Source organism: Carcharhinus amblyrhynchos, chromosome 14, assembly GCF_965287045.1.
Source record: "Carcharhinus amblyrhynchos chromosome 14, sCarAmb.v2.hapA, whole genome shotgun sequence".
Classification (NCBI taxonomy): domain Eukaryota; kingdom Metazoa; phylum Chordata; class Chondrichthyes; order Carcharhiniformes; family Carcharhinidae; genus Carcharhinus; species Carcharhinus amblyrhynchos.
Window position 1 is genome coordinate 23,263,115 of NC_137337.1, and position 13,249 is coordinate 23,276,363.

At 40.7% G+C, this 13,249-nt stretch overlaps 1 protein-coding gene across 3 annotated transcripts in view; it reads right to left on the bottom strand.

The window, feature by feature from the left end:
• The window catches only part of slc38a6 (solute carrier family 38 member 6), a 40,369-nt gene extending 27,120 nt beyond the window's left edge, over positions 1-13,249 (bottom strand). For 2 of the 3 annotated variants that reach the window (XM_080202407.1, XM_080202406.1), the window contains exons 1-5: positions 13,136-13,249; positions 5,400-5,530; positions 3,633-3,706; positions 3,323-3,375; positions 2,353-2,392 (exon numbers count right to left, since the gene is read on the bottom strand). In XM_080202407.1, coding sequence (XP_080058533.1) covers positions 2,353-2,392; positions 3,323-3,375; positions 3,633-3,706; positions 5,400-5,530; positions 13,136-13,201 — 364 coding nt within the window. In that variant the 5' untranslated portion in view covers positions 13,202-13,249. The remainder of the gene's footprint in view (positions 1-2,352; positions 2,393-3,322; positions 3,376-3,632; positions 3,707-5,399; positions 5,531-13,135) is intronic. The other variant, XM_080202408.1, reaches the window with a different exon arrangement.

Consider the following 13,249-nt stretch of genomic DNA (forward strand, 5'->3'; position numbering starts at 1 on the left):
ATTCAGAAGGGAAGGCATTGGATTTACCTAAAGCTCAATGTTATTAATTATGTTACTGGAACATCCTGGAGTTTCCACTGAAGATGAGCAGCATGGGAATTTTTTTTCCAAAAAACAGGGATCTTTCAGCATATGGTTGAGATAGCAACCATTTCTCACAGGATCAATTGCCATCTTAGAGAAACAAATGCAGCATGGATAGGAAATGTTGCATTTTAATTTTAAACCAAGTGTATCTCCTCTTGTTTTAAGTAATATTTGCAGTAAACCCTGGGTAATAGAAGAAATGCTGAGTTGTCTGTTTGGTATATAAACTATTTATTGAAATCAAAAGGTTTCTTCTGTAGGCAAAATCATTTATACACCAATAACATTCCTGTTTTTGTATTTAGGTAACATGGGTGAAGTGGTGGGCACTTCTCCAGGGACAAGTGGCAGGCATGTCTTTCCCCTCATATTGCCACCTACATTTCTCTAGCAGGCAAGTCAGTTGCATAATTGGTCTAAAAATAGCATTTACGGTATTGTGTATCTGGGACTGCCCTGTCAATGGCACATTCTAGAAAGTATGGTAGAATCAGTTTGGCAGAGAGTGCGGAAGGTACCTTGTCGCTTGCTCTGTCTTTCGAAGAAGCTGCATTTGTTTTGTTTTGCTTTGGAAAAGAATTAAAACATCAAGAATAGGAGTAGACAATTTAGCCCCTTGAGCCTGCTCTACTATATGATAATTGCAGATTTCATCATGGCCTCAGTCCCACTTTCCTGCTTGTTCACCATAATCCTTCAAACTCTGTCCACCTCTTCCATAAATTTGCTCAAAGTCCTGGCATCCACCACATTCTGGGATAGTGAATTTCACAGACACAACCCTTTGAGAGAAGTAACTTACCTATTTAAATCTTCCACCCCTTATCCTAAAACTATGACTTCTTGTTCTAGATTGCCCTACAAGAGGCAACATTCTTTTCACGTCTACTTTGTCAATTCCACCGCACCCCCTCCTCCTCCCCACCAATCCCTATAACCTGCAAACCTCACACTCCTTACATTCTTCTAAACTCCAGGGAGTATAGGCCTAAATTACCCAATCTCTCTTTGCAAGACAAATCTTTCATCACTGAAATAAATCCAGTGAACCTCCCCTGAAATGCCTCCAATGCAACCACATCCTTTGTCAAGGGGATCAGAACTGCAAACAATATTCTAAATGCAGTCTCACTAATGCTTGTACAGAAGTAGCAACAGTTCACTTTATATTCTATTCCTTTAGCAATGATTGCCAAGATTCCATTTGCCTTCCTGATTAACGGCATTCTAACTTTCTGCGATTCATGCATGAGGATACCCAGATGCAAAGTTTATCTCCATTTAGATAATAATTTGCCTTTGTATTTTTCCTACCAAAATGGACATCATCACCCTAAACCATGTTAAACTCCATCCACCAAATATTGCCCCATGTACTTAACCTATCCATATCCATGGTGCAGCATGGTGGCATATAACACTGCTGCCTCACAGCTCCAGGAACCTAGGTTTGATTCCAGTGTTGGGTGAGTGTGCAAATCTTCCATGTCTACGTGGGTTTCCTCCCATAGTCCAAACACGTGTAGGTTTTGGTGGATTTGCCATGGTAAGTGTGTGGGATTACAGAGATAAGGCAAGGATAGTCGCTGCCAAATGCCACCCCCCCCGACCCGCTGTCAGACTTGATGGGCTGAATGACCTTTTTGGGATTCTATGACTTGTAAATTTCTTTCTTCATTTTCAGAAATTACTATCCCAGCTATTTTAGTGTCAGTTTAGCTCCTTATCTTAAAGATTACAGACCTTGATCACTTCCTGCAAGTCCAGTTTCTCCAGATCAGGAGACAATGTAAGCTATAACCAAGAATAGCTTTGCTGACCCGTTTGCAACTCATGGATGCTGCAATTCCAGATATGAACGAGTTCTTGCACTCAACATTTCTCTCTCCTACACCCCCCCCACTCCTTTTCTTTAAAAAGAAAAGCAGACAGTGAAACTATGTTAAACAGTTAAAGATTATCATGGTCAAACTGCCTTTTACAATCAAGTTTTGATCTCTTGAAAATGAGTAACCATCATTTGTGGAGGATATAATAAAATAAAAGATAGAACAAAATTGAAAAGAGTACAAGCCTCAACTTGAATGCCTAAGCATTTTATTTTCCAAGCCACCCACTCCCATTTTAACTTGACACAAACTAAACCAGTTGTTACAAAGTGGATCAATTCTTCTTATAGTATCGCAGTTAAGCACGCTTCTGGAAGAAATGCCATCATTTAACATTCTCTGATCGAATATTTCTCTCTAGGTAGATTTAGCTTACCTCCAATGTTCTGTATCAATATTGCACCAGCAACCATAACCTGCAAGGAAACCCCACAAGTCTCAGTTACTCAAGGACACGATAATGTTACAAGCACATCCAAAGACGTGCAGGTTAGGTGGTTTAGCTGTGCTAAATTGCCCTTGTGGCAGGGGATTAACAGGGTAAATATGTGGTGTTATGGGGGATAGAGAATGGGTGGGATTGATGTCAGTGCAGGCTCAATGTGTTGAATGGCCTCCTTCTGCACTGTAGAGATTATATGAATAACCCTCTCCACAGATGCTGGCTAACATGTTGAATATTTCCAGCATTTTCCAACTTTACTTCAGATTTCCAACATCAACAACATTTTGCTTTTGTTTCACAACCAATAAGCTACTTTTATAGCGTGGTTACTGTTATGTGGCATCAAGCTTACATTCAGCAAGGGAGATAAACAAAATCAGTTTTTGACATGGGTTAGGAAAGATTGTTAGCCAGGAACTCATTGGTTTTCTTCAAAGAAGATCTCAGTTTCATGTTTCAGTTGAAAGATAGTACCAGCAATACATAAATCCTTAATTATGGCACGAAGTGTCAACCTAGATTATATGCACAAGCTTTACAATTTACTTGAGACAACTGGAGTCACAGGCGATTTTGACATCATGCAGAAATTTTAACATTCCATCTTATCGGTAGCCTAAAATAACCTAATAGTTTCAACTAATTACTCCAAATGGTACAAAAGCATATCACCCGCAGCCAATACTTGTATAAGGCAGGGCATGGAGGTCATAGAATTTTCATCTAGTGTAAAAACAAATTGCTAGATTTCAGTTTTGTATTGGGAAGAAGAATGTGGCACTGCTGACAGCCCAGAAGAAAAGAACTCACTCACTTTCATTAAATGGCATTTATTTACAGGGCTTGGAAGTATGCAAGAGCTTGTTAACCCTGTGTGCAGGATGAACTGTTTTATTGTTACCTTCCCAGTTGTCTTAAAGGCATAAAACCCAAGGTCTTCATAGGAAGTCAGCTCTAGGAATATATAAGGGAGATATTATTAATGGAAAACGGTTTCCTTTTCAGCATGCAATTTTGAAATTTCATTCTTATAACACCACTCTTTCCTTTTCCCACCCTATTTGTATGTGATAGAAAAGGAATAATATGCAATATTAAAAGCCCAATTAGATACATTTTAAAATGAAGGGATTAACCATTTTAATCATTCTAAAACAACTCAAGTTCTTACAGCCTATGAGGGCCACAAAATAACTTGGTTTTCAACTTACCAGTCTGTTCGCACAATTCAAGCAGCAGATGAACTGAGTATGCAGCCAGGATGGCGACAACCAACAACAGGAGGCTGCAGGAAGAAAGCAACCAATTAATGATGGCACTTTACTGTAACAAACATTTCACATGACAAAGCACGCAGCTCTAATTTTGTTACCAAATTTTCTCCTTTTCTGGAGGAAATGATGGGGTACAATTCTACAGATGCAACACCAAATATCACACTGAAGTAACCATTCTTGATGTCAAGATCCAAGACAGTGAATCCCAGCAGACTCTTCCAATTATTGGCATGTTTACAGAGACACACTCCCAGTCAGGCAGTTGTGGGAAGTTATGAGCAGGAACTCTGGTCATGGACAAGGTTAGTAGCAATCACACCTGAGACAGGTCATAAATTAAAAACCCCACTCGAGACGTCAATGAATAATCCAGGCTGACAAAAAAAAATCGACGTGTGCTGCTACACTTTTGAACAGACAGATTTTCAGATGATATATTAAAGTAACTATTGCCTTGCTGTTAGGAAATCGACAGCCAGGTGTTGATAAGAAATAATCCCAGGTCAGGTTTGACAGGATAAAGCATCCACCATTCCATCCACAATTAATTCAAGTCATCCTCAAAATAATGCTTGCTATTGAAGTGACGTTCTCTTTTCAATTTCTACACCAGCCCCTAATATCCAATTTAAAACGTGCTAAATTTTCTGGGGAATCGTGCCCCCCAAATACCTCCCGCAATTGTGTACCATTGGTATTTACACACACACACACACGATTGCTGCATATACCTTTGGTATATTACAAATTCCAAATAATTATGTATTTTCAAGTTGGAACCATTTTTGACATATTAGTTTTTTTGAGACAGGTACATCTTGTTTGAAGCCTTTGCTAATTTTCTACATTGACATCAACATTCTTGCTGAGTTGTGCTGGTACGTAGTATTGCAGCAGCCGGGAAAGTAGGTGCCTTGTTCCATGATAAATAATACACAGAAAAACTGGCCAAGCACAGCAACTAAATTTTAAAGGGGAATACTATTTAGCATGTATGAGCCAGTGCTACACTGTAGCAACATGTATTACTATAGCACCTTTAAAGCAGCAAAAAGAAAAGCCCCAAGATGACTCACAGGAATATTTGGAAACAGAATTTGATAACAAGCCATGAAATTTATTACGGTAGGCTTGACCAAAGAGGTACATTTTAAAGGAGCACCATAAAGCTAGAGCAGTTGAGGTGGAGGGAATTCCAGAGCTTAGAGCCTTAGTAGCTGAAGGCACAGCCGCAGACAGCATACAATAAAACCAAGGGTGCAGAGAAGGCCAGAATTGGAATGCTGCGAGACTGGACGAGGTTAGAGAAATCTGGAAGGACAAGGTTATGGAGAGACTTAAAAAATGACAATGAGATTTTTTACAAAGTCATTGCTTGATTGTAAGCCAATATAGGTCAGTGAGCACGAGGATGATGGATGAACGAGACTTGGTACAAGTTAAGACATGGGTAGTAGAGTTTTAAATTACTTCAAACGTAAACAGGAGGGTGGGGGGGAATGCAAGGCTGTTCAGCAGCATGTTGGAATTTAACATACAGTAGCTTAAAGATAGCAGACACTTCATTCATTGCCCTTATCAGAAAAACAGCAATCTTATTCGAAGAGAGATTACTGAGACTTTACAAGGTTCAATTACAAGCAAACTATTCAGGATGTTAGATAATCAAGTAAAAGCAAGTGTAATGTCTTGCCTTCTTACCTAAAACCAATAATACCTGTACTAGACATTGCATATGCCAAGCCCAGGATGCCACTTCCCATGATGGCATGCATTATGTTGAACACTGAGGAAGCAAATGAAGCATGTGATGATCCCTGATGCTCTGTTACCTGCAAAAACATAAAGTTGCATTAGATTTGAAAGAAAAATTATAGCAAACTGTCAATCCTTCATTCAGCTAGCACTATATAACCAGAGTACAGGTTACATATTCATTACTGAAAGGTCAGTGAGCTGAAACAGTGCATTTCTATCTCCACAGATGTTACCTGACCTAGAGTATTTCTAGCATTGTGCTTTGTTCCCCCAACAGCCGCAACTTCTAGGAACCACTGTATTTTGCTTTTGACAAAATGATATTTATTTAACCTCATTGTTTTTAAAATTGATGCCCCATTGTATCAAAGAGGCAAAACCATTGGAGGAGAAGTGGTTGAAGCATACAGCTACGCACAGATGTGTGCATAACAGTCAGTTTGTGCAGTACCAAATCATAATTCAAAAGGGACTGGAATGTACTTAATGAATGAGACCCACTTAACCGAACCACATGCATTACATTCAACACATGCATGCACTTTCAAGCAATTCATTTTGAATAAGGAGTTCTGCTTCAGATGGCACTGTGGCTGCTTATTTTTGTTCACCTCCACTACTTGAATCATTATTTTCATCCTGCACTCAGTCATCCATGAAGACATTTCTTCCGATACATTCCTGCAAACGTAATACTGAGGCAGATGGAGGTTGCTTCAACCAAATTTCTGGATGTCAGAAGATACGCTAAGGAAATGGATTCGTTGTTTAACATACCTTGCCTGTTCCAGCACCAAGATCATCATAAGCTTTAGTCAAATGGAACAATTGTGTATAGTTTCCATGCACCAAAAAGTGACTCGATGGTCCACAAAAAAAAACTTTAGAATGCATCCTGTATTCATACACATGGTAATACAGCTGCACTTTGAAAAAGTAAACAGATGCAATGGAAGAATTATTGCTGTAAAATTAATAACTTCAAAATTTTCTCAGGTAACTTGAATCACGTCCACGTTATCTGCCACTACAAGTACCGAAGGTTTACAAAATAATCTGGTCGTGACAGAACTTGAAAATGTCTACTGGCGCAAAATCTTAACCAGCATGCAAGTATGTGGCATACAGAAAATAATAAGACCAAAGAACGATACAGTGGTCATCTGGCCCATCAATCAAGTGCTATCTAATTAGTCCCACTTCCCTGCTCTTGCAAAGTTCTAACAGCATTTATCGTTTCAAATGCTTTTCCAGTTACTATTAAAATACCGTCACAATTTTCAGCTATTGCATTTCAGATCATAAAAATTAATTGATCAAACTTTCTCTTCTCTCATAAGACTTCTTATCTTTTTTATCCCCTCTGGTTACCAAACCTTTCTTCCACTAATATTACAGAATATCTTTCCTGCAAGTCAAATATTTTTAGAATTCAAGGCAGCACAAAGTTTCTAACATTAATCATCTACAACGGTCATTCAGGAACTTTCAGAAGTGCACAATTACTGCTTTGAGCCTTCCTTCTGTACTTTTCCTTCTTTGTTCTAGCACCGAAGAAGCCAAATGCTACCTGACTATTCCCAATGTGGTAAGGATGAGATAACAACTAAACATAGGATTTGAGAGAAGCCTGTGAACCATTCATTAGTAATTAGACAGATAGCTGGCTATCAGACCACATTTAATATCTGGCCATTTGAAGTGATTAATTTTGGAGTATGAACATGAACAAAACAAAAATTGACAAAATGGTAAAATTTAAAAGGTGTAGAGAAGCAGAGGCACATGGGTTTAGCTCGAAAAGCTTAAAAGAGGAATATTTGTTAAAGCTATATGTAGAGTACTGTGAGCGTTTCTGAACACTGTATGCTGGAAAGGAGATTTGTAAGGAGTGTAGCATAGATCCACGACAATGTTACCAGAACTCAGGTTTAGATTTGCGGAGAGATTCCACAAACTATGCTTCTTTCCCTTGAACATAGAGGGTTTAAAGGGTGATCTGTACTTAGGAGTTTGAAAGTAACTGATAGGGTAGGTAGAGAAATGTTTTACAACTGATGAGAATCCAGGACAAGAGGATGTAACCATTAGGAATAGAGCCAGGTCATTCAGCAGGAAAATTAGGAGACACTTTAGCAGAAGGTGGTAGAATCTAGAACTCTATCCCACAAAAAGCAGTACATGTAAGCTCAATTAATAAATAAGAACATAAGAACATAAGAAATAGGAGCAGGAGTAGGCCATCTAACCCTTCGAGCCTGCCCCGCCATTCAATAAGATTATGGCTGATCTGTTGTGGCTCAGTTCCACTTTCCCGCCCTCTCCCCATAACCCTTAATCCCCTCTCTTATCAAAAACCCATCAACCCGCTTCTTAAAAATATTTAGCGAGGCAGCCTCCACCACTTCAACGGGCAGAGAATTCCAGAGATTCACCACCCTTTGAGTGAAGAAGTTCCTCCTCAACTCCGTTCTAAACCGCCTCCCCTTTATCTTGAGGCTGTGCCCCCTAGTCCTACTGTCTTTTTTGAGCGGGAAGAGTCTCTCCACCTCTATCCTATCCATCCCATTCATCATCTTATACGTCTCAATGAGATCTCCCCTCATTCTTCTAAACTCTAACGAGTACAAGCCTAGTTTATTCAGCCTCTCCTCATAGCTCAACCCCCTCAACTCCGGTATCAGCCTAGTAAACCTCCTCTGCACTCCCTCCAGGGCCAAAATATCCTTGCGCAGGTGCGGCGCCCAAAACTGCACACAGTACTCCAGCTGCGGCCTCACCAATGCCCTATACAGCTGCAGCAAGACCTCCCTACTTTTATATTCAATCCCCCTCGCTATGAAGGCCAGCATCCCATTCGCCTTCCTGACCACCTGCTGCACCTGCAAGCTGGGTTTTTGCGACTCATGCACAAGGACCCCGAGGTCCCTCTGCACCGTCGCCTGCTGCAGTTTTTCGCCACGTAAGTAATAGTCCTTCCTACCATTCTTCCTACCAAAGTGGACCACCTCACACTTGCCAACACTAAATTCCATTTGCCATTTCCTGGCCCATTCGCCCAGCCTATCTAGATCCTTCTGCAGACTCTCCACACCCTCTGCACAATTTGCCTTTCCCCCAATCTTGGTGTCATCAGCAAATTTCGACACCCTGCACTCGGTTCCCTCCTCCAGATCATCTATATAAATGGTAAATAGCTGAGGCCCCAGCACCGACCCCTGGGGCACCCCACTAGTCACCAACCGCCAATCCGAATAGCACCCATTGACCCCCACTCTCTGCCTCCTATTTGACAACCAATCCTCTATCCACGCTAACACCCTACCCCCAACTCCATGTCCCCTGACCTTCTGCAATAACCTCTTGTGAGGTACCTTGTCAAACGCCTTCTGAAAATCCAGAAAGACCACATCCACCGGCTCTCCTCTATCCACTGCCCTAGACACATCCTCATAGAACTCCAGTAAATTTATCAGACACGACTTCCCTTTAATGAAACCGTGTTGCGTCCGCCCTATCAAGCAATTCCCTTCAAGATGCCTCGCAATTTCCTCCTTAATGACGGATTCTAACATTTTACCTACCACAGACGTTAAATTAACCAGCCTATAATTCCCCGCCTTTTGCCTGGCACCCTTCTTAAACAACGGCGTAACATTAGCCGTTTTCCAATCTTCCGGCACTTCCCCGGAATCCAGCGACGTCTGGAAAATAACCACCAAGGCATCCACTATAACCTCCGCCATTTCTTTCAGAACCCTCGGATGCATTCCATCCGGTCCTGGGGACTTGTCCACAATCAGCCCCCTCCAGTCTGTCGAGCACCACCTCGCTAGTAACAGTAATGTCATTAAGACCCTCCATTCCTACCACCTTTCCATCGCTAACACCCGGCAAATTATTCACGTCCTCCTCCGTGAAGACAGAAACAAAAAAGTTATTCAAGACCTTAGCCATATCCCCATCCCCTACCACTAGCTCCCCTTTCTCATCCTCTAAAGGACCAACGTTCACCCTAGCCAGCCTCTTCCTTTTTATATATTTCTAAGATCAATCCCTTTTTTGTCAGCCAAGGAGATTAAAGGATCTGGAGCCAAGTCACGATCTCAATGAATGGGACAGTAGGCTCAAAGGGCTGAACGTCTTACTCTCATTCCCATGTTAAAAACGAGACATCTTGATAAATATGTAAACTAAAGCATGCAGGATTCTGACGTTTGATTTAGAAAAGCAAAGCGGAAAAGACTAGATTGCAGTTTGAATACACACACAGGCAGGCTGGTTAGAGAAACTGGGACTTCAACATCCTTTTCACTAGACTATGAAAATTAACAGTTGATCTCCAGAGGTGTCAAAAATAGACAGTGTTGGAAAAGTAACAGTGAGAAAAGCATTTTCTTTATTGGTTGAACAATTAACAAGAGCAGCCCATCAGGACTAAAAACAGAATACCAGAAATACACAGCAGGTCTGCCAGTATCTAGGGAGCAGGAAACAGAGTTAACGTTACAGGTCATTAATAAAAGATTCTTGTTCATCACTTCACAGATGCTGTCTCATATTGCTTTTTATATCAGATTTCCAACATTCACAGTATTTTGTATTTGTATCAGTACACTTAATATCAAATGTAAAGAAAAGACTTGGATTGTTGGTTATGAGGACAGGATTAGTCAATTAAGAATTATTTAGATTCAAGGATGAATGAATGCTGCAAATGTCACACTGTCTAAGGCTTAATGGTCCATCCTCATCATCCTTTCCATACAACATTAGCTTATGGTGTAGAAATACTAAGTTTATCGTACATTTGTTTTCTGAAACATGGCCAGATTTTGTTTTGATCCTGTCTGAAGCCAAATTGTCAGAAATGAACAGCTTTGGATAGAAGAGGGAAAAAAACTACAAAATAAATTCTAATCAACTATGTGGAAAGAAAAAAAAAGTTGTATTGCATCATTATTTGAATAAATATAGTACATTACACCCCCATAAACAAAGACTATTTAATCATTTTAAAGGCACCAATTCCAATGATGATTCCCAATTGTCGTCATGTTTCAATACAGTCTCCTGTCCTACCTAAAAATGGAATTCACACCAGTGTACCTATTTAATAGGGGTACTCTGTTTACGGCATGTTAGCACTGACACCAAACGCAGCTACCTATCAAGTTATAAACAGATTCTTCCAATTTGGGAGCTCAACAAATTTTAGAGCTGCAATCCCAGCTCTCCCAAAGTCAAGATCTTCCTCATCTATTATGCCAATAACAGATCAATACTGCTCTCTGGGTGGCATGGTGGCACAATGGTTAGCACTACTACCTCAGTGCCAGGGACCCAGGTTCAATTCTAGCCCCACGTCACTGTGTGCAGTTTGCACATTCTCCCCACGTCTGCGTGAGTTTCCTCCCACAGTTCAAAGATGTGTGGGTTAGGTTGACTGGCTATGTTAAATTGACCCTAGTGTCAGGGGGATTAGTAGGGTTACGGGAATAGGGTCTGGGTGGGATTGTTGTAGATGCAGACTTGATGGACTGAATGGTCTCCTTTTTCGCTGTAGGGATTCTATGTCTGAAATAAATCTGTAGGATTCAAGTTTTGCATATTGGTATCTTTACACATTCCAGGATAAAGAAAAATGTAAATATTTAGTACAAACTAGAGAAAAAAGTTAAAAATGGGTTGTCAAACTAACATTTTACCTATGTCTTTCAATCCTTATTTTCCTAGCTACTTGCTTTTAGTGATTGATTGGCACAAAGCTTGATGCAATTTCTATCATGCCAATCCAGATGTAACTAGATTGATGCTAAACCCAGTTGTAGATACATGATGAGAAGACAATTGGGACAGAGAGTACACATTATATTTAAGAGTGGCAAGGAAAAAGAAATAAGCCTCTGTACCCAATAACCCAAGCCCCAATACCATTGTGTTATAATATACATTTTTCTAGACCATTTTTCCACAAAACGTTCCAATGTTCCCAATATCACACGATTAGGGAAATATACAGATTTGTTTTTCTTGGTTCAAAAGTAAATGGTCTCATTCTTCCCCACATTGAAATCCAAGTTTCACAATTCTATTCATTTACATAATTGATGTCCAGCGTTTTCTACGCTACTCTTGACTCTGCAATTAACAGGAATGGCACTGAGAGAAATCTGGGGATCTCACTATTTGTAAAACAGTGCGATTGTTTCCACTACTTGATAATCAGGAAAGGAGAGGGGCAGGGACTTGGATTGCACACTGAAATAACCAAGGAGGAAGCAGACAGGCATTTTCATCATGTGATCAATCACAAGTTACTTTACCACAAGTAGCTGATGATGCAGAAACTAGATCATTAGTATAAAGTAGATAGGGCACACATTTGAAAAGGATGAACTTAAAAAGAAAAATTGGGTTATAGAACAGGGTAGTAAAACTGGAGCTGAACTGCCTCCTGTGTTGCAATATCTTATTCTATGAAAGGCCTTTGAATCTGAGCCCAGGTTTTGAAACATTTGTCCCAAAGTCAGTTCAACACCACTTGCTTTGGTCCATGCAAGTCTGTGCTGAAGAGTTTTTATGCAAAGTCCAAGTGCTGATCACCTGCTAGTTCAAAGCCATCACATTCACACAACCCAAGGCCACAAAATCCAAGGAAATGGGAAGATCAGGCATATTAATAAAAATGGCACCAGGAAGCCTGACTACACAGTGCAAATACAGGAGATTCTGGCTTAGTTAATATAGCAATAAACCATTGCTTTGCCACAGGTTATGAGGGGAATCCAAATGTTACCAGTACTATGTAATCAGTGCAATTTCATTGAATCCTATCAGTTATACTGGTGGAATTAAAGTTCCTCCAACCTCTGCAACTATTCCTCCCCCTACCTTCCCTTCACAGCCTCCTAACCTTCCAATGACAGTTGTTAGTATAAAGATTCACAATGACAAAAGGCCCAACTGTTGAACTCAAATGAAACGTGGCTTGGCTTCATGTGATCAGAAGAATGCTTTTCCAAAGTTAGTAACTCAACTTCAATTCCAGGCACTCAAGTTTTGCTAATAATCTGTGTGAAGTTTTATGAACTACCTTTTGGAATTCACTTGGACACGTCCCTGTGTACCAGATTAAGTAAGAAGTCTCACAACACCAGGTTGTTGTGTTCTTGCTATGCTTACCCCAGTTCCAACACCATTATCTCCACATTATGCCACCAGATTAAGGACATTCAAAAAAAATGCAACTAATCAGATTTATTCCTTTATAAATTCATGCTGGCTCTTTTTGATCAGCAGTGACTTGTTCAAGTGCTCAGGTACTAGTTGCCCTTGCATTTTGGTTGCAGAAACTTCTTCCAACCCAGCACATCTGTCATGCACAATGCAGCACCCCCCCCCCCCCCCAAGACACCCTACTCCCCATCCCACATCAATTCTCACCCCATTCCAGCTCTTTCACCCCCTTCATATAAAAAGGCCCATCTTCAGTACAATTTGAGAAGCAGACTGAATTCCCATTCACTGAGGACCAACAGGTTCATCCCATCAGCAGCCATCCTTACCCAACCTACCTGTCCACAGGTAGGAGGGGGGCGCTGAGAGGGCAGCAGGGCCTTTCCACTGACAACAGTACAACAATAAATCCCTGTCGCTGTCATGTTAAACGGACTCACATCTCTGGGGATCAAGGCTGACTCCTCGCTCAGTTCGCTCTCAATCTCACTCTCACTCCTCATCATTGTCGCTGCAGCTCGCTCCTGCGCTCGAGCGGCTCCACCCCACCGACA